The sequence below is a fragment of the Octopus bimaculoides genome, chromosome 23 (assembly GCF_046866305.1).
Source record: "Octopus bimaculoides isolate indiv1 chromosome 23, ASM4686630v1, whole genome shotgun sequence".
Taxonomy (NCBI): domain Eukaryota; kingdom Metazoa; phylum Mollusca; class Cephalopoda; order Octopoda; family Octopodidae; genus Octopus; species Octopus bimaculoides.
Genome location: NC_142950.1, coordinates 19,996,661 through 20,019,026, shown reverse-complemented (window position 1 = coordinate 20,019,026; position 22,366 = coordinate 19,996,661). Strand labels below are relative to the sequence as shown.

Sequence of the window (22,366 nt, the reverse complement as noted above, 5' to 3'; positions counted from 1 at the left end):
TAAAAGTTGCTAGAAACAACAGCCAAATCTCCCTTAAATCACACAAAGTAAACGGAATTTTAAAAATCTAATTACTGCACTGGAAAGTTCACATCGAGAAAATTCCATTGATGTAAAAATTTTTATGAAAAAGTGGAAAATGTGGATTTCTATAAACTTTCAAAAAGGCTTCACACAGACACACAACTTCAGATTTATATATTAAGATATACATATATACATATATATATATATATATATATACATATACACACACACATATATATATGTATATATACACATATATATAGATATATATATATATATATATACACACACACACACACACACACACACATATATATCTATCTATATATATATATATATATATATATATATATGCTATAAATATATACACATTTATGTGTATGTGTTCCTTCTACAGTATGTCATTCTGCATCTAGTTTATACATACAGCTACCACAACCACCAAATTTTGTGAATAACAGACCATCATCATCATCACCATTGTCGTTTAACGTCCGCTTTCCATACTGGGATGGATTGGATGGTTTGACTGAATGCTGGCAAGCCACAACACTGCACCAGGCTCCAATCTGGAAAACGAAAAACTGGAAAAAAAACCCCAGAAAAACTTGCAAATCTTTCACAACACTAATTTGTCTGATATTCATATGTAAATCAAGTTTCTTCTTTCTTCTTTATCTTGTTTGTTTCACTTATCAATTTCTTCACTTTTTCTTTCTCTTTGCTTTCTCTCTCTCTCTCCCACTCAGTCCACCTCTTTTTCCTTATCTTTCTCAGCTTTCTCTTCCCTCTCTTCTCTTACACATACTTTTCCTCTCTCTCAGTCTCCTTCTCTCACATTTATTTCCCCCTCTTTTTATTTCTCCCCCCCCCCCCCACACACACACTTTGATCGCGCTCTCTCTCTCTCTCTCTCCTTGTCAAATTTGTCCTACTGGCTGATTTTTCTTTTTTGCAACTTTGAGAGAATTTGCATCGCTAGACCAAAATGTGCTGTTTTATTTGGCTAGTATTTACTGTTAGTTGGATGGAGTCGGGTGTGGGGTAAGAGATGAAAGTAAAACAAAAAGGATATGAAATAGATTTTGTCTTTCAATAGAACTTATGAATCTCTGGATATTTGTATGCTTTGTGTGTGTGTGTGTGTACACACACATATACATGCACACATATGCACACATACACACAGATGCTCTTACAATATGACAGACTTGGAAAAATGAGAACACTTTGTTGATAAGATTGCAAATGATAACGAAAGGAGTGATGGAATGATTATCAAAGCAATCAATTACTTAATTGGTTAATTACTTAACTAGTAATCCTTTCTACTGCAGACACAAGGCTTGAAATTTTGGGGGAGGGATTAGTCGATTACATCAACCTCCAATGCTCAGCTGATATATAAGATATATATGTTTAATTGACCTTCAAAGGATGAAATACAAACTTGGCCTCAGCGGAACTCAGAATGCAAAAAACCAGAAGAAACACTTAGCATTTTGTGCAATGCTCTAACAATTCTGCCAGGGTGCAGCCTTTAGTTAACTAATGATAATAGAAAAAGAAGTGAAATAGAACAAGTGTACAAGTTTTTATGAGCAAAAATGACACTCCCAAGATACCACTATATATGTGCACACACACACACACACACACACACACACACACACATGCACATATTTTGTTTTAGTCATTAAACTGCAGCCATGCTGGGGCACTGCCTTGAATTTTAGTCAAATGGATACAACCTCAGTACTTTTTTTTTAAAGCCTAGTACTAATTCTATCAGGGCCTTTTGCTGAACCACTAAGTTATGGGGAATGTAAACACACCAACACTGGTTGTCAAGCAGTGATGGGGGACAAACAGACACAAAGACACACACACACACACACACACACACATATATACAACAGGTTTCTTTCTGCTTCCATCTACCAAATCCATTTACAAGGATTTGGTTGGGCGAAGACACTTGCCCAAGATATCATGCAATGGGACTGAACCTGAAACCATGCGATTGAGAAGCAAGCTTCTTATCACACAGTCATACCTGCGCCTATATGTATATGTATATATATGCATTTATTTGTGGGTGTACTTGTCATCATCATTGTTATTAAATTTTGTATATGTTTTTCAATGTTGTCCTGAGTTGCATGAATTATGAGTTTTCTTCCGTACAGCATCTCACCACTTATCTCAATCCATTGTCATCTCTGAATTTCACCCAGCCCTTTCTATATCTTCCTCACTCCCCTTGATCTTTCAGCCCCTTCTATTTTCACTGGTTGACACTTCTTGTAATCTTTTACAAAAAGTCAGAAAGAGAATTTCAACTAGAATCTTCTGATGGCCTCTTTTTTTTTTTTTTTTTTTTCTTTCTCTTTCTCTGTTTCTGGATGCAATGTCATTTATATTTTGCCTATGGTCCCCTTTGATTCCGATTTTACGTGGCTGGACTCTCATAGCCAGTCAATGCTTAAAAAATCCTTTTATTATATTTTATAATTAAATATTATTAGAAATTCTATAAAAACAATCAAAATATTTCATGAATTGTAGAAGTGTAACCAGTTTATTGCACGTAAATTTTAATCACAAAATCTTATATGAACCCCCAAGAGCCATATGGGCCCCAGTTGAATACCACTGAGTTAGATATAGTATCCAATGTCTGGATATCCTTCCTGATACCAACCTCTGTTTTGAAGTAAGGTACTTTATTGAACATCTTCACACTTTGAACCTTTAGCTTTGAGAGACATAAGGCTGCTTGCATCTGTGTGTGTGTGTGTGTGTAAACAAACACAAAGGGGAAACAACCTTAGCCAGATATAAGCATTGTTCTAGATCACACACACACACACGTCTGTTGATTTACTTGCATACCTAAGTAAATATATAAAATTATATTCATAAATGTTTGTATATAATACTACACAGACATTTTTATATCTGCATATACATGCAGATATAGATACATACACACTTTGTAACTGATATAATTCATCCAACATGGCAAATCTTACTGAGATATATACACTGACCACACACACATACACACACTATACATGTGTACCTAATCACCTATGCATACACATGTGCACACACATGCATTCACACATCAGATAGTAGATGCACACACACATATGAATATTTATTTGTTCATGTGCACTCATCCTTGTTTGTTTTTCAGTTATCATTTCTGTAGAGTCACGTACCATTACACACTTTTTGAACACATTAATGCAAACACACACACACATACACACACACATGCACACACACACACGCGCGCACACACACACACGCACACACACACACATGCACACACACACCTAGATAAATGAATTAGATGTTTGCATGTGCATACATACATTCACACTTCAATATTCAATTTGCATGCAAACATACAAACATAACACTGTACATACATATATATACATTTTGACTAATCATTTCCATATAGTCACGTATCTGTCCACACTTTCTGCACATACTTTTATCTATATACATTTGCTTGTTCACACACACACACACACACACACACACCCTTCCTCTCTCACTCTCTCTCTCTCTCTCTCTCTCTCTCTCTCTCTCTCTCTCTCTCTCTCTCTCTCTCTCTCTTTCCTTACATATTTGCATGTGCACACATACATTCTACATTCACATTCAAACGCAATCTGTATGCATACAAACACTACATATGCTTACATAACTACATTCCTCATTCATAAATATATGTTCATACAAACGAAGCCGCATACAAACAGAAAAACAAAACCTTGCTCAAACACACTTTTAAACACATTACATATTTGCATGTGCTTACTCACATTCACAATTATGCTCATTTCTGTGAATACACACACTCACATGCATAGATATCCGCATTCCTTATCCATAAATGTATGTACACACATAAACATTCACTTACACACACACACATGATACTGACACTAACAGCTGTTTGTTATCAATTTGTTGTTCGTTGTGAACTCGCACTGTTGAAACTGTGAATACCTTTCATAATTAGATACAGAAAAATCTGATTTCAAGTTAGTCTTAATTAATCAAGAACCAGAGAATTTTCCAGAATTCCTGCCACAGAAATCTTTCTCATTCCTGCTTCAAATATTTGAGTTAGAAATGTTTCTGTTTATTAACTATTTTGGGAAGAGTTCCTTGGCCAAGTAGAGCTTTGTGATAGAAATTAATTTAGTTTACAGAAACTTTGTGGAATTCCATTGGATCTATATATTTTGTTATTATTTTATTTCATTTTTGTTTCTGCTGTGGTAAGGAGCTTGCTTCTCAATCATATGGTCCTGATGTTCAATCCTACTGCTTGGAACCTTGGACAAGCCAGGCTAACCAATGCCTTATGAGTGGATTTAGCAGAGGGAAACTGAAAGAAACTCATTATATATATTGTATATATTGGTGTGTGTGTGTGTTTGTCCCTACTACTGTTTGACAGCTGGTGTTGGTTTGTTAACGTCCCCATAGCTAAGTGGTTCAACAAAAAGAAACCAATAGAATACTAGACTTAAGAATAAGTACTGAAGGTGATTTGTTCAACTAAACCCTTCAAGGTGGTGCCCCAGCATGGCAGCAGTCCAAACACTGAAACAAGTAAACGATAAAACATACTGGTTTCAACATTAAATGATGATGATAATGAATTATAAAAAGGGATTGATAAGTAAATACCAGAACCAAAATAAATGCTGGGATTTTCCCTTAAATGTAGTACCTTGGCAACTGAATGCAATGTTTACACTGATGAACACATAGATACCCATATGCACTCACTCACACAGATACACACACACACACATGCAGGTACACCTAATTTATTTGTTGATTCAATAATAATTTTGCCCTTCGTTGTGACCATTCCTATTCCACTGCATCTCTCATGGGCATGCAGATGTTACACAAGACTTAACATGAGGAGGAGAGATCTGAGGAAAGCACACGCACACACACACACACACACACAAATACAAACACATATATTCCATTGTGGGTTCTCAGTGGGGGCTTTTCCGAGAGTTTCCAAGTGTTGGTATCCTTTATTTTCTGGTCTTGAAGAGAGAGAGAAAATCTAGACTTTGAAATACAATTTTTGCCTCAGATCATAATCTATATTGTCACTGAGGGTTTAAGGTGTTTGTTGTCCAAGACTAGTGAGTTGCAGAGTCACTTTAATATGTGTACAGTGATTGTATCATTGTACTTTTCTTATGTACAGAGATCAGTTCTATTGACTAAATCTTTACCACTAGTGGTCTGTGGCCATGCTGGAGCACCACCATCATTAGTTCTTTTTAATCTATTGATTTAAAGAGAAGGTGATGAATTGGTAGAGATGTTAGTGTTGAATAGAATGCCTGGTAGTATTCGATCGGGTTCTTTATGTTCTGACAGCAAGTCTGCAATGATACTGGGGACTGATACCAACCCAAATTGGCAGTTTCTCCCCTTCAATAAACATCAATGGTGTGGAGAGAGAAGATTTGCATGAGTGCACAAGTTCAACTCAACTTTGCTTTTCATGTTTTGGGGTTGATAAATAAAATACTAATATAAGGTGGTGGATTAGTGGGATTGTTAAAGTGTCTGGCACCATACCTTTTGAGTTCAAATTCTACCACCTGTCACTAGGAAACAGGAATGGTGACCCTTCTGGTCAACACAGGGTACCAGCAATGGAAAAACAAAGCCAGTGGAAACCTGGTTTGTTTGGTTTGATTGGAAGATTGTCTGCTGCCACCACCACCACTAATGTTTTGGAGAAAAGAGGATCTTGAGATTCTAGACCAGAAACAATATTTATTTGCTATTCAGATAAAGAGCTTTGATCCAAAACATCAAGGTTTCCTTTTCCTTGCTACATACAATTATTGAAACTAATGAACTTCTTCATTTAATAATAATTTTTGATGACATAGATTACCACTAGTTTCCTCAGTCTGGGGTTGTTCTTTTATATGTTTTTTTTTTAATTAATTAATCAATTAATTAGTTTTTAATAACATGAGTGAAAGAAACAAAATTTAATTATTATAAAAATGTCCAAGAACCCAGAAAGATTTTCACAAAGAAAAGGATTTTTTTCTTTTTGTTTTCAGAAATTGGAGTTAGTTCTTTTGCTTGTTTGTTTGTATACTTTTATTTTATTTTTTTTTATTTTGTATTTGCTTGTCAGTTGTTTTTTGTTTTGATGGTTGGGGAGGAGGAGGAAGGGTCTCACTTGGAAAGACATCATTGGAAATAGAAATGATGCAAAATGGAAGCACATAGCAGCGGTGGTGGTAATGGCAGTAGCAGCAGCAGCAGTTGTGGCGGTAATGTTTCTTAGAGGGAGGACAATGTCAATAATATCAATAATAAGAAAGCTAAATGAACCAATGACTAGTTGCAATTACAGCAGCTTTGTCACCACCCATTTCTCCCCACTGCATCCCTCCTACACAGACAGCAACAGCAACTACTATAGTAGTAGTAATAGCTGCAGCTCTGGTGCAATAAAATGATGGAAAGTGAAACGCCACATCCTTGTTCTTTTAGCCTTGTCTTGGAAAACGTTGTGCAAAGCCTTGTGCCATTGCAACCAGATAAAATTACTATTCACCGTGAAAACACAGATTGTTTTGGTTCCTGGGTTCTCCATTAATTTGTACACAAACGGAAATGTGTGTGTGCATGCACACACACACACACACACACACACACACACACACATAAGCAAACAAAAGATTCACACTTATACACATTAACTAAAACTGGCACTGTCAGTTATGACAATACATGTTCCAATTGATCCAACAGCTAGCTCATAAAGTTAACATGCAAATGGCTGAGCACTCCACAGACATGCATACCTTTAGCATAGTTCTCAGGGAGAGTCAGCATGACGCAAATTGTGACAAGGCTGGCCCTTAGAATTACAGGTACTTCTAATCTTTGCCAGCTGAGTGGACTGGAACAGTGTTTTGCTCAAGGACTCAACATGCTGCTGGGAATCAAAATCACAACCTTATATACTCAGAAACAGAAAAACACATACACAGGTGAATTGGCTCAATCATTAGAGCATCAGATAAAGTGCCTAGTGGAACTTGTTCTATCTCAGCTCTCTGAATTCAAATTCCACTAAGGTCACCTTTGCCATTCATTCCTTTCGGAGTCACTAAAATAAGGTGTTACTTTAGAACTGTTCTGACCTTTGGTGTTTGAAGTTCAAATTTCCTGCTCATAGCCTGAGTTAATCACCCACAAGTATAAAGCCACAATCAGTTTTGAACACTGCAATGGGTAGAAAAGGGTTGTAGCTGTCTGCCACAGCAGTCAAAAAATTATTACATATTGATATGGAAGATACAGATATTCTCTCACACAACATTTTGATGCAATTTTTTAGAGCTTCTTTGTTGAGAATGGGATTAATGACAGGGCGAGATTTGGAGAAGATATTTGGTTGCAGCTGATAGCTGCCAGTAAGGGTCCCACATGTGGGGTTAGAGATAAGCTACAGATGTCACTGTGTTATAAGAAGCTTGTTTCCCAGCCACATGGTTGTGGGTTCATTCCCACTTCATGGCACCTTGGGCAAGTGACTTCTACTATAGCCTCAGGGCAACCAAAGCCTTGTGAGTGGATTTGGTAGATGAAAATTGAAAGAAGCCCATCATATATATATGTGTGTGTGTGTGTGTGTGTATTTATATGTAAGTATGTATATATGTATATATATATGTATGTATATGTATGTATATATATATGTGTATGTATGTATATATATATATATATATATATATATATATATATATATATGTATGTATGTATGTATGTATGCATGTATGTGTATGTATATATGTATGTATATGGTATCTATGTATGTATATGTATGTTTATGTATATATGCATATATATATGCATGTATATGTATATATGTATGTATATGTATTTATATATGTATATGTATGTATGTATATATATATATGTTTATGTATGTATATATGTATGTATGTATATATGTCTGTATATGTATATATATATATATATATATATGTATGTGTATATATATGTGTGTGTGTCTGTCCTCCGCCTTCACCTGACAACTGGTGTTGGTGTGTTTATGTCCCTGTATCTTAGCAGTTTGGCAAAAAGGGACTGACAGAATAAGTGCCAAGCTTTAAAAAAAATTGTGTACTGGGGTCAATTCATTTGACTAAAGAATTCTCCAAGGTGGTGCCCCAGCATGGCCGCAATCTAATAGCTGAAACAAAGAAAAAATAGAAGAAAAAGGTCTTCAGTAACAGAACTGTGAATATGGCAACAAGGATTGAGGACAGATGGACAGACAGACAGACAATTCTGTGACATTATCAAAGTGTCATCATGAAACACTTGGTGGCAGTCCTCGAGAGTCTGGGATCCTTGTGTCGGGGGATATAAGCTCTGCTGATCACTACAAACCTGTTTCCATATCCACAGAAGTAGGAAGTGCCTATGGAGCTGGTAATGGCTCTTGATGAATATTGGATTGAACAACCACCTAGAGCAGCCAAACAAGCGCCAAGGAAGGGCAGCCAGCAGTCAAAGACAAAACAAAAAAAAAACATTTCCCTGTTATTAAAATACCATCACACATGTTATCATGGAGATATAAAAAGTAAGGTAAAAATTCAAACAAAAACAGAAATGAAACTGTCTCTGAATTGGGAATTTTAATTAGTGTGGTCTCTATTGAAGTCTTAATTAGTGTTGTTTCCTTGTAACTCTTCTAAAGATGGTGTTTTTCCACTAGTCAAATATAATCTCTTCTTTCTTTCTCTCTCCACAATCAGTTGGTGTTTCTCATTCTTTCTGTCTCTTTCCTCTCTCTTCTCTTCACATTCCATTACTGTCTTTTTCTCTCTGTCTCTCTCTTCTCTTTCTCTCCAATTAGTGATAGCCTCTCATCTATTAAACACCTGCCTAGAAAGGTAATTGATGCCATACTTTCACAAACATGCACACACACACACACACACACGTACATATAGAAGCCTTGACATCAATGTACATAAATAAACATGTATGCACATATACACACTCTTACTTATGTGCATATATATTCCAAACACTTGGAATTCATATACACTAATATTTACACACATGCAATACATGCACATTTCCCACATTCATAGATTTTGGCAGGGAAGGCATGGGCATGGCCATGTGGTTAAGAAGTTTGCTTTTCAACCACATGGATTTGGGCTCAGTCTCATTACATGGCACCTTGGGAAAGTGTCTTTTACTATCCCACAGGCTGACCAAAACATTGTGAGTGGATTTGTGATGGAAACTGAGAGGACCAGTATAATCAAGTAGTCTTCTCCCTTCAAAATTGCTGGCCTTGTGTCTAAATTAGAAACTATTGTTTTTATTTGTAAGGCAGTTTGGCTGGCTGAATCATTAGCACACTGGACAAAATGCTTGGTGGATTTCATCTATCATTGTTCTGAGTTCAAATTCCGGTAAGGTCGGATTTGCCTTTCATGCTTTCAAGGTCAATAAAGTAAATACCAGTCGACAAAGGAGTTGATGTAATTGACTAACCCCCTACCCACAAAAATTCAAGCTCTGTGTTTATCATAGAAAGGCGAAGAGTTTAACCCAAATTACCCAAAGTGGGCTGCCCTACCATTGGGGATCCTAATTATTTATTTATTTCTCTGATTTCAATTATATATCCTGTTATATCCCTTAATGTGGTAGTATTTCCCTTTGATCAATGTAAAGCCCACCTGTTTTTGTTTTTGTGTACTGTAACTCGTCTTTTGATATTGTCCTCCATGTCTTGGGCACTAGTGACCAATAAAAGAAATTATTATTATTATCAACATTATTATTATTCATGGTGTGCATGAATGTTTTACATTGGGAATCAATATCCTTGATACCGGGTCACAACCATTTCCCTTAGACATTGCGGACCTTTCTTAAAATCTTTGCAGTTCCCAATAGAGCAGATTTCTGAATTAATGCAACTCTCTTAGTTCCACAATCTCATTAAGAAAACTGCTAAGTCTATTGGTAACAGTGCCTAGAGCACCTATGACCACTGGATTACTTTTGTAGAAACCTCCGACTCTTTGTATTTCTCTCGTCAAATCCTGTTCTTTGACTATGTCTGTGATGATGCACTCTTTCTTTCCACTTGTCCAGAATGATAATATCTAGTATCCTTGTATGAAGTTCATGATCAATCTGTATGTTAAAATCCCATATCACCTTACACTGGTCATTCTGTTACACTTTCTAGTTGATGTTGGTATCATTTTATTCCTACTTTAAATCATCTATTGCTGTTGTTGTTGAAGAGGGGAGGAGGATGAACAGATAAATAGATATATGTAGTAAAACATCTTAAGTATATTTACACACCCACAATCCAAGCAGACAAAGAGCAAGGACCCAAAGTGTTACATTCCATACCCCTCTACAATAGTTGAACATAATGATCCCACCTATGGATGCTTCTTAGAAACTTTGCTATTGCTGTATAGACATGGACAGCATTGGTTTTTACAGATAAACAGAAATGAAACAATTTATATGGCATCTGTCATGTTTAGATTCATTAAAATGATAACACTGGAATTGTTTGTTCAAGTGATTAATTAAATTAAATTAAGACATGCTTTTATTTATTTATTTATTTAAAGACTTGTGCTTTATTTATTTATTTATTTATTTATTTATTTATTTATTTATTTATTTATTTTCCAGAAAAGCTTCAGAACAAATATATTGATTTAACAGGAGAAATCTTTTTGGTGGATTTGAACCGAGGCAATAATGGGTTAGGCATCAGCTTAGCTGGCAATAAGGACCGAAGCACAATGAGTGTCTATGTTGCTGGTGTCCAGCCTGGAAGTGCCGCTTTCAATGATGGTCGCATACGAGTTGGAGACGAGCTCTTAGAGGTAAGTAGTTTTGTGACATATTCATTGGCTTCTGTGTTCTATATACTCCTTACTGTATGTATACATACATACATATATATATATATATATATATATATACCAGAGTAAGCACATAAATGCGAAACAAGATGGAAAAAATAGTACTCGAATACCAGAGGTAGAGTAATATACTTTATTAAAAAGCAGAAAAAATATCACAAAAACTGTTAGTCAGTTTCACATTCCCGTTTGTCGGACAGTTTTTAGAAAAAAACTTTCTTAACCCTTTCATTACTAACCCGGCCGTAGACGGCTGAAAAAATTTTTGGTTCATAAGACTAATCCGGCCGTAGCCGGCCAAGCGTACCCATTGTTATTTAAATGTATATTTGAACCCAAATCTCGTTAGTACATTCGTTAAAACACCTGATTTCACTTTGCAAACAGTTGAGTTATTGTCTCCGACATTGTTTGGCGTGATATTTGAACTCAGTGAATTTTGGAAGATTTTTTTCCACATTTTTTGTGGCGTTAATTTTTTTCAACTTTGAAGATGGAGAAGAGTTTCATGCTATCAAGCAGTGATTCCGAATTTGAAGGTTTTTCAACAGAAGATATGGAGATATCGAAGAAAGGAATGAATGAGCTACAAAAGCACGTGGTGAACAATAATGAATCGGATATTTCTGTATCCGAAACTGAAAGCAGCGACAGCGACAGTGAGGATGATTTTTACACCAGAAAAAGATTTTTAAAATATTTTTATTAACAATTTTTCTGAGGAATCAGGGTCTACCCATAGTCTTTCTCAGGATGCGAAACCTTTAGACTTCTTTTTCATGCTTGTTTGAAATGATTACTGCGGAAACAAACCGTTACGCAGAATGTAAACAAACCGGAAAAAAAAGATAGCTTGCGGTTTCCTGCAACTGTAGATGAAATACGGGCATTTTTTGCCATAAATATTATTATGGATATTAGACAGTTACCCAGAATAACAAATTACTGGAGCGATCAGGAACCTTTTGGCGATGAATATATTTCCAGTATTATGAACGAGTACGATTCATGAAGCTGAACCAATATTTACATGTGAGAGACACTAGCAGTACCCCCCCCCCCCCCAGTATGTGGAGAACTTTGAGACAAAAATTATGCAATAGAATTGATTAAGAACCCTTTCTTTAATTATGTTCCAAATATCACATTAATATGTTGATAAATAAAAAAGTTACAGGTGTTTAATGAGACTAGTCTAAATTCATGATTATTTTAGAATTTAATTGAAACTCATGAGGGGTGTATTTTGGTCAGAAATATAGTAACGAAAGGGTTAAAGATTCTAAACAAAACTGTCTGATGAACGGAAATGTGAAACTCTGAGTAACAGTTTTTGTGATATTTTTGCTGCTTTTTAATATATATATATATAGTCTATCTGTCTGTCTTATGTCTCTCTCTCATACTCTGACATTATCTGTTGAATGCTTTGGGACAATCTTTCTCCTTGTCTTGCTCCCTCGCCATCTTCTCTCTTGTTTTTGGTGTTTCAGAGTCAGTTGGTGGTTTTATATTTTCCTCCTTGTTTTATTGTTTGTTAGTATATAATTAACTCTGTCTATGCACTTATATATTCAGTGAGAGGAGTTGGTGGGGGTCTTTTTATTGGTTTCAGAACCTCTGCACCAACACACCCATTCAGTTGCAAAATCTATTCTTGTTGTTATTGCTAAACCCCAGGGCAACCTGAATTGAAAAGTCTTGTGATCAAAGACAGTCTCTCTGTGACCATCCTACCTTTTCTTTCTTAAAGTATCTACGACTACATTATCTAATATTTTCCCTTGGTTTTAAGATGGTTGGGGTGTGATTTGAGGGGGATATGGCTGCTATTTTTTGCAGGTTAATCAACCACATCTATTTTGTCATCATCATCGTCATCATCATCAGATGTAGCTTGCTCAGAATTACTTAACTAACCCTCCACCCATCTCTTTCTTCCATTGCACCTGACAATTCCTGTTGGGATCATTCAATGTCATCTCTTAACTGACTAACAAATGTCTTCACAGGATTACACATTCAACTTTGCCTCATGCTGTCCTAGAAAGAATACCCATCACCAAAGAAAGATTGTACAAAAAGCTTCCCAATTTATCAGAAGCTATTTGCAAAAAAAGAGTCCAATTTGATGGACACTACTAGAGAAATATGTAACACCCATATTCCTTGCTGGTATTGGTTGGATGGTTTGAGAGTATCCAATGGGCCTGAGGACTGGATTGTGCTCCTGTGTCTGCTTTGGCATGGATTTTATGCCTGCATGCCCTTCCTAACACTAACCACTTTACAGCATGTACTGGGTGCTTTTTGTATGACACCAGCACTAGTGAGGTTGCTATGTAGCATACAAGAATATGGACCCCAAGATGGCAGTGGGGGGGAGAGCTACTTTATGCTAGGAGAATAAGGAGTGGAGAAGGGTTTAAATATGAAAGAACACTTTAAATTAAATAAGTCCATTTGTATCACAAACTTAGAGCTGGTCTTTGGTTGGGGGACAAAATTTTAAATTGGAATGTTCTCATGCTTATTTTCATTTTTGTTGTCACTTAGCACCAGACATTCCAACAACAAACATCCTATCTTTTGTAGAAAACAATATCTAATGTATCCTCTCTATTTATGATGGCATTGTGTAATAAAAGAGAGATTTGACTGCTATGTATAACCAAAAAACCTCATAGAGTTCCCTTGTTGGCCCATTTCTTTTATATATATTAGTCCTCCTGCTACCACTACTTTTTATTCTTCTAATATTATCATTTCTATTACTACATTTCTATAACACTTGAATAATTCTGCTTGAAATAATTACTTGGCATATGGTAATTAATTAAGCAGACTTGTTAATGATAAGAATGATTGGAAACTAAATTGTAGTCATTGTTGTTAATGACAGAAATCACAAAAGCTACTTGCAATATTTCTTTCAGCACTTTACATGCTGATTTCAAATCTCACCAAGATCAATTTTGCCTTTCATTCTTTCAAAGTCAGTAAAACAAAGTACCAATCAAGTACTAGAATTGGTAGCATCATCCAACTCCACTCTCCTTAAATCATAAGCCATTATTATTATTATTATTATTATTAGTAGTAGTAGTAGTAGTAGTAGTAGTAGTAGTAGTAGTAGTAGTAGTAGTAGTAGTAAGGCAGTGAGCTAGCAGAATCGTTAGTCCGCTAGGCAAAATGCTTAACAGTATTTTGCCTATTGCTACATTCTATGTTCAAATTCCTCCGAAGTCAACTTTGCCTTTCATCCTTTCAGGGTCGATAAAATAAGTACCAGCTGAGTACTGGGGGTCGATGTAACTGACTCATCCCCTCCTCCATGATTACTGCCCTTGTGGCAAAATTTGAAATCATCATCGTTATTATTATTTTATTTTTATAGCATGCTTTCACTTCACTACCGAGCGCAGCTCTGTGTGCCTTGGGTATGTGCTGTGGTTTGCTGCGATGCTCTTATGGTTACTGTATTGAAAGTGTTTTGCATAGGATATGTGCAATTTTCTGTATGTTATATATATTTGTAAGTCCTGGTGTTTGTGTTATGTATTTGTCTGAATATTTTTTTATCATATTCAATTATTATCATTATTATTATTATTAAAGTGGCAAGCTGGCAGCATCATTAGCATGCTAGGCAACAAGCTTAGCAATATTTCATCCATCTTTATACTCTGAGCTCAAATTCCACCAAGGTCAATTTAGCCTTTTGTCTCTTCAGGATTGATGAAATAAACACCAGTTGAGCACTGGGGTCGATGTAATCAACTATCTCCCAACCCCAAAATTTTAGGCTTTGTGCCTATAGCAGAAAGGATTATTGGCAAGCTAACAGAATTGTTAGTATGCTGGGCAAAACGCTTAGCAGCATTTCATCCATCTTCCCATTCTGAGTTCAAATTCTGCTGAGGTCAACTTTGCCATTCATCCTTTTGGAGGTCGATAAAATAAGTACCAGTTGAATACTGGAGTTGATGTATTATTAAAGCGGCAAGTTGGCAGAATCGTGAAGGACAAATTGCTAAGTGGTATTTCATCCCTCTTTACGTTCTGAGCTCAAATCTGCCAAGGTCAACTTTGCCTTTCGTCCTTCTTCTCCTACCATGGACAATACCATGTGGGTGGAATTTGGGAGTTGGAAATAATGGAAGTCAATTACAAGTGTGTGTGTATGTGTGTATAAACGCACGTACACACACACACACACACACACATATATGTATGTATGTGTACATATATACATGTCTGTATGTGTACATGTTTGTTTATACTGGCAAGAAGACATTAAGAAAATAAATACTTTAGAAACTAAGTCCCATGGGATATTTGTTCAGAATTGAATTACAGACACTCCCTTATCAGCATCAGAAAGGCTCTGAAGTGAACCACTGATCAAGCCCATCAGAATTCCATACCCAACAATATCATCATTCACCAGCCACAATGTAAAAATAAAATAAAAAATAAAGAAACAGATCAAAAACTAACCCTGGCAAAATTTGAACTGAGTGAAAAAGAGAGATTGCTGCAGTAAAACAACTCGCCCAACACTGCTGTATTGTTTGTCTCCAATTCCAGTTTCTGAAAGAAATATTAAAGATGGTAATGGCATACACTGTATAATATAATCCTTGCAAAGTAACTGTTTGTGACAGATAAAGCTGGTAGGATTAAAATTCTTTTGATGGCATGCAAACAACCACAAGACATTTTTTTTAGAAATTTTTTTTTTGTGGTATTTTTCTTTTTTTTTATCCACACGAGTTCTAAAATAACATTCATTTATTCCATTAGCCTGTTTGAGTTATAATATTTTGTTGTTATTATTGTTTGCTGGTCAGACAAAATGCTTAGCAGTATACCTTCTGGCTTTTTACATTCTGAGTTCAAATACCACCTACATCAATTTTACCTTTCATCTTTTTAGGGATTGATGAAATGAGTATCTTTCAAGTACTGGGGTTGATGTAACTGACTTGCCCTTCCCTCAAAATTGCTGGCCTTATGCCAACAATTGGAAAGAATTATTATTATTATTATTATTTTATGTTTGACTTTTGTTTTGCATTTGTACAAGTTGGATCCAAGTCTCACCTAGAGACCTCAAGAGACAACAAGTTAGAAGTTCATGTAGGTGTTATGCCTAGGGTACCATATATTTGGATTTGTACAGTTTTGTTCAAGTGAATGTTTAAGAAACCATAAGAAAATTATGTTTGCTTTAAAATTTGAGATCACATAGACAGTATTTTACGTAGGATATGGGCAGTTCCCATGAGCACTATCTTTTGGACTTCAGCCATTTTGGGGTTTCCTGGTATCTGAGCTAGGTAGTAATCAGCCCGTTTCGCTGTCATTCCCAGGGCACCTATGACAATAGGTATTGTTTTCGTCTTCAGATTCCACATTTTGCTAATTTCTATTTCAAGATCTTTATATTTGCTCAGTTTTTGGTAGGTCTTGACAGATACGTTTATATCAATTGGGACAGTCATATCAATGAGGAGGCATGATTTTTGTCTGAAGTCTTTCAGTATGATGTCTGGCCTATTTGCGTCTATCTTTCTGTCAGTTTGAATGGTGAAGTTCCAGAGGAGTGCAATGTGATCATTTTCAAGTACTGGGGGTGGTTTGTGTTCCCACCAGTTTTTATCATGGGGCAAGTCCAGGTTTTTGCATATTACCCAGTGAATATATTGTGCAGCTCTATCATGCCTGTTGAGATACTCTGTAGGCGCAAGCAGACTGCACATGGAGACAACATGATCGATGGTCTCATTTTGTTGTTGGCATATACGACATAATGGGGAGCTGCCGTTCTTTAATATGTTGGCCTGGTAGTTCTTTGTAGGTAGGCATTGATCTTGGGCTGCTATGATAAACCCCTCTGTTTCTGATTTCAATCCAGAGGCCATTAACCATTGGTGGGTAAGGGCTTTGTCAATATCTGCATTATTCGCTCTCTTTGGGTATTTGCCATTGAGAGGTTTTCCATGCCATTTTTCAGTCATAATAGCTAAGGCAGCAATTTTAGCACGGGTTTTCAAGCGCTTAGCTTTTTCTGTAGGTGTTTCTAGTTCGTCTAATTCTTGAATTTGTTGCAATTGGAATTCACTTAGATATTCCTTTGCCTGTTTTGTTACTGAGTAAGATGCTTTCTTGCTTTCATATTTTAAGACAAGTTTTAGCATCCAGTCCTCAGAGTTTTTCATATAGGTGTCTAGGCCAATTGTGGCTACCTTCATTGATAATGCCAGCTGTAGTAGTCCTCGACCTCCCTCTTTTCTTGGCAGATAAAGACGTTCTATATCTGCCTTAGGGTGGTGCATTCTATGCATTGTCAACAGTTTTCGTATTTTTCTGTCAACATTACATATTTCAGTAATTGACCAGTTAACGATGTTGAAACTGTAAGTCACGACTGGTATGGCTAGAGCATTGATCGCTTCGATCCTGTTTCTCGCGTTCAGCTCTGTCTTCAGTATTGCTCTCACCCTGCGATAACATTCTCTTCTGATCCTTTCCCTCATCACTGAGTGCTTGATATTGTCCCCTTCAATTACCCCTAGGTATTTGTAGCTCTCCGCTGGTTCTAACTCTTTTATGACATTTTGCTGGTCAAGGTTCACATTAGATGTATTTGTCATTTTTCCTTTGATAAAGATAGCTTTTGCACATTTATCAAGGCCAAATTGCATCCTGATGTCATCACTGAATTGTTTAACAATCGCTAGTAGGCCTTTGAGTTGTTGGTCATTTTTTGCAAAGAGCTTTAAATCATCCATGTAAATGAGATGATTTATATTTTTATCAAATATTTTATAACCATACTGTGCATCATTGAGCAATTTTGAGAGCGGTATTAGGGCTAGACAGAAGAGGAGTGGTGATAGTGAGTCACCCTGGAAAATGCCACATGAAATTCTTACATCTCCAGCATTTAGAGATTCATTGTCATTGTTCAACATCAGTGTGGTTCTCCATGATCTCATACTTACAGATAAAAAGTTTCGCAGAGTAGGAGCTATTTTATATATTTCCAGACATTTCCTAATCCAGCTATGTGGTAGGCTATCAAAGGCCTTTTTATAATCTATCCAGGCTATTGACAAGTTTTTGTGTCGCTTGTGACAATCTTCTAAGATCATCTTATTGATGAGTAGCTGATCTTTACAACCATAAGATCCACGTTTACATCCCTTTTGCTCATTAGGGAATATGCTACTTTCTATTAAAAAACTATAGGTGTACTCGGTTAGGACAGATGTTAGCGTCTTATACATTGTTGTTAAGCAGGTTATGGGGCGATAATTTTTTGGTTCGTTTGTTTCCTCATTTTTTGGAAGCAGGAATGTTAAACCATTAACTAGCCAAGAGGGCATCAAACTAGGATTTTGCAAAACATCGTTGTAAAGTTTTGTTAGCAGTTCATGGCTTTCTGGGAAGGCATTCAACCAGAAGTTAGGAATTTTATCCTTTCCTGGAGACTTCCATTTGCTTGACCTCCTGAGAGCAGATCTTATATCTTCTACCCTGACCCCCTCCCACTTTTGCTCCTCTAAGGAGTCTAGGTCTGTAGCTATTCTATCAATCCAAGGGGCCTTTTCATTGTGTGTTTTATCTTCTGCCCAGATTTTATTCCAAAATTCTTGCACTTCTTCTTTTGATGGGACAGACTTTATTGTTACTGGTGTTTTCCCTATCTTCCTGTAGAAATTTTTGGGGTTATTTTTGAACATGTTATTATCTCGGAAGAATTTAACACGCTTTTCATACCTTGCTATGCGGGCAGCTTTAGCACATACCTTTTGCTTGATGGTTTCTATGGTGGCATCAATGTCAACTATGGTTTTCATGTTATATTTTTTCTTTAGTTTTTGGGTCTTTGTAGGTTTGATACTCTTGTCAAATTTAAGGTTTTTCAAACATTCTATGTCAGATCTAAGCAGCTTAATTTGGTGTTGAATGCGTTCTTGCCAAGAAGGCTTTTTGTGGGAGTGTTGTCTTTTTCTAATCTTTTCACCACATAGAATCGTTGAGATTCTTGCGGATGCATAGTACAGGTGGTTGAGATCTGTAATATCAACATCATTAGCTGAAATTATATCCTTAAGTGCAAGGCGGATTTTACCAATTATTTTCAGGTTTTGGTTAGAATTGCGAATTTTGGGGAGAGTGTCGCGTTCATTCATACTAGTTTCTTTAATTTTCAGCCATTCAATCATGATTTGATTTTTTAGATCATGTAGTTCTGTTGTGTCGATTTCTGTATGACTTCCTTCATCTATTTGATTTTCACCTGCCTTAGTGTTTATGGTTGGTTCAGAGAGTATTTTATTTTGCCTATCAGTTACCTTAACTCTTTCAATTATTACTGTATTTTCATCAGCCTTGGGCTGGTTTATAATTATTTCCTCTGTAGTATCTTCTTTAGCTGCAGTTTCATTCTTTTTATCCTTTACTGCTTGCTTAATTTGGTCAATCTCTATTTCAGTTAGTAATTTTTTTTTTATAATGTTTCTTCTGACGTTGGCAAGTTTATTACTGTCTATGTAGGGTCTTACTGCAAGGTGTTTCTGTCTCCAGTTTAAGTAGGTTTGTACAGTATTAGATTTATCTGTAGGGAAATATATGGCACGGTAGAAGGCTCTAAGAACTTCTTTATTATCTTCCCTAGACCATTTTTCATTCTTTATCTTTTGGTTATTTGATGACGAGCATGGATGGCCATCTGTTGGAATATTCCGGTTGTGGGGTACTTCCAGCTCCTGTGTGTCGGGAAGATTTGAACCAGTAGCAGATTTCTCGTCTCGGATCTGGTTCATTATCCGAGTAAGTGGTCCTTTATAATCCGGTCTATGACCATTGCGGTTTATATTTTGTTTTATTAACAGTGAGGCATAACAAGCTTCGACGTTGACGCTAGGGGACGGATCTGTCTGTTTAGGGTAAGTTTTTTGAGACAACACCGTCTCCGAGCTTTCGTGACGTAGCTTCTTAAGGCTAGCAGATCTATTTCGAGTGAGTGGCCCTTTGTGATTCGGTCGATAACCACTCTGGTTTGTGATCTGCCTTGTTATCATTGAGGCATGACGAGCTTTGGCGTTGACATTCGGGGACGGATTTGTCTGTTTAGGGTCAGTTTTTTGAGACAACACCGTCACCGAGTTCTCAGCATGTAAACATTGCTCGTAGCGTAGTTTTTTAAGGCTAGCAGATCGGTATTCATCTGTATTTTTTTTGTTGATAGATTTATCTCCAGGCATAGTGTATTTTTGTGTGTGTGTGGCGTTTTAAACTTATGAATGGTTCACTGTCTGTATTTGTTCACAAAATGAAAATAAACAAAGAAGAAAGAAAAAAAGTTTTGGTTTTGCTTCGTTTGTGATATGTGTTTTCGTATCCGTAAGTGTGTCCTGTGATTTTTACGTAGTTCTGTAAACATTAAGATGCATGTGTAGTTCTATGGGTATCAAAACGTATATATCATTGTGTACACGTTCAAGTGTATGCGTAATTATTCAACATATGTACTTACTATTTTGTTCCATTTCTTTTTTTTTTTATAGTTTGTAAACTTTCCGGTGTTGGTTTTGCGTGTGTGATCGCACGTGTTTCATTGAGACATCGTGCATAGGAGGTCCTGTGCTTTGTATTGCAGTGAAATTTCATTTTTTAAGAATAAAAATATTCTTAAAAAAATTATCTTCGTTAAAAGACCGCTTCCTTCAAATCTTCCACCGGTTCTTTTGGCTAATTCCATCGATGTTATTGGATTAGATATGTTTTTGTATAGGGAGCCCGGTGTAGCACATCCATGTTGTTATTCAGCCCGGTGCTCTGTTCTTCAAGGGTGTTGAACTCACAATCTAGTGAACATGATTTCAATTCCTAGACTGGGTGTGTATTGTGTTCTTGAGCAAAACACTTCATTTCACATTGCCCTGCAATCACTTTGACACCTGACACATGGTACACAGTGCCTCTGTTCAGACAATGTTGATTTGATGGAGAGAGTGAGCTGATGTTCAACACATACATTTCATCACTATAAACAAATCATTTGTGCAGATCGTTCAGCAAAAGCTGAACACCTCTATGTCACCTTCAACAAGAGAGTCTATCATAATCATTATCATTAGTAGTAGTAAGGTAAAGGCGGTGAGCTGGCAGAATTGATAGCATGCCAGGTGAAATGTTTAGCAGTATTTCATCTGTCTTCACATTCTGAGTTCAAATGCTGCTGGGGTCAAACTTGGCCTTTCATCCTTTCAGAGGTCAATAAATTAAATACCTGTTATGGACTGGTGTTGATGTAATCGACTGGTTCCCTCCCCCAAAATTTCAGTCCTTGTGCCTATAGTAGAAAGGGTTATTATTAGTAAGGTGGCAACCTGGCAAAATCATTAGCATGCCAGGCAGAATGCTTAGTAGTATTTCATCCATCTTTACGTTCTGAGTTCAAATACTGCTGTGGTCAGCTTTTCCTTTCATCCTTTTGGGATTGATTAAATAAGTACCAGTTGAGTACTGGGTTCAACGTAATTGATTTACTCCTTTCCCTGAAAAAAACCATTATTATTATTATGAGCTTTTCTTCTTTTCACAGTTTTGTTTTCATTTCTTGCTGAGTGTCTTCCCAACACCTAGGGCAAAGAAACTCACTGTATACATTGTTAAGCCATTAAATTAAACATGCTAGATTGTTCATTTACAAAATCAAATGAATCTATGCAAACGAAAAAGAAAAGGAAACATTTTTACATGAGTAGTAATCATTCTCAAATAATTTTCAGTTCTTTTTTGGTCATTCCAAGTTCTACAATCACTGGTATTGTAACCACCTTGAGATGCCACAGTTTTCTGATTATTATTATTACACACATGTTGATACTATTTTACAGCGACTCCAGTGTTTCACTGGTACTTAGTTTATCGACCCAGAAAGGATGAAAGGCAAAGTTGACCTCAGAGGAATTTGAACTCAGAACAGGCAGACAGACGAAGTGCCACAAAGCATTTCGCCTAGTGTGCTAACGATTCTGCCAGCTTGCTACCTTATTACACACACAAGATCTAAGTTGGCCTGGAACTGTAGTAGAAGTCACTAACCCAAAGTGCTGTGCAATGAGATTGAACCTAGAACTACCTGGTTATGAAGTACACTTCTTGGCCCACAACCACTCCCATACTTTTGTAAAATAGTAATAATAATAATTCTTTCTACCATAGACACAAGGCCTGAAATTTGTGGGGAGGGAACCAGTTGATTACATTGATTCCAGTGTTTCACTGGTACT

At 36.4% G+C, this 22,366-nt stretch overlaps 1 protein-coding gene across 1 annotated transcript in view; it reads left to right on the top strand.

Moving 5' to 3' along the window:
• LOC106879044 (multiple PDZ domain protein) overlaps window positions 1-22,366 on the top strand; it is an 862,020-nt gene that overhangs the window by 735,804 nt on the left and 103,850 nt on the right. Inside the window, exon 25 of the mRNA XM_089340722.1 lies at window positions 10,819-11,015. Coding sequence (XP_089196848.1) covers window positions 10,819-11,015 — 197 coding nt within the window. The remainder of the gene's footprint in view (window positions 1-10,818; window positions 11,016-22,366) is intronic.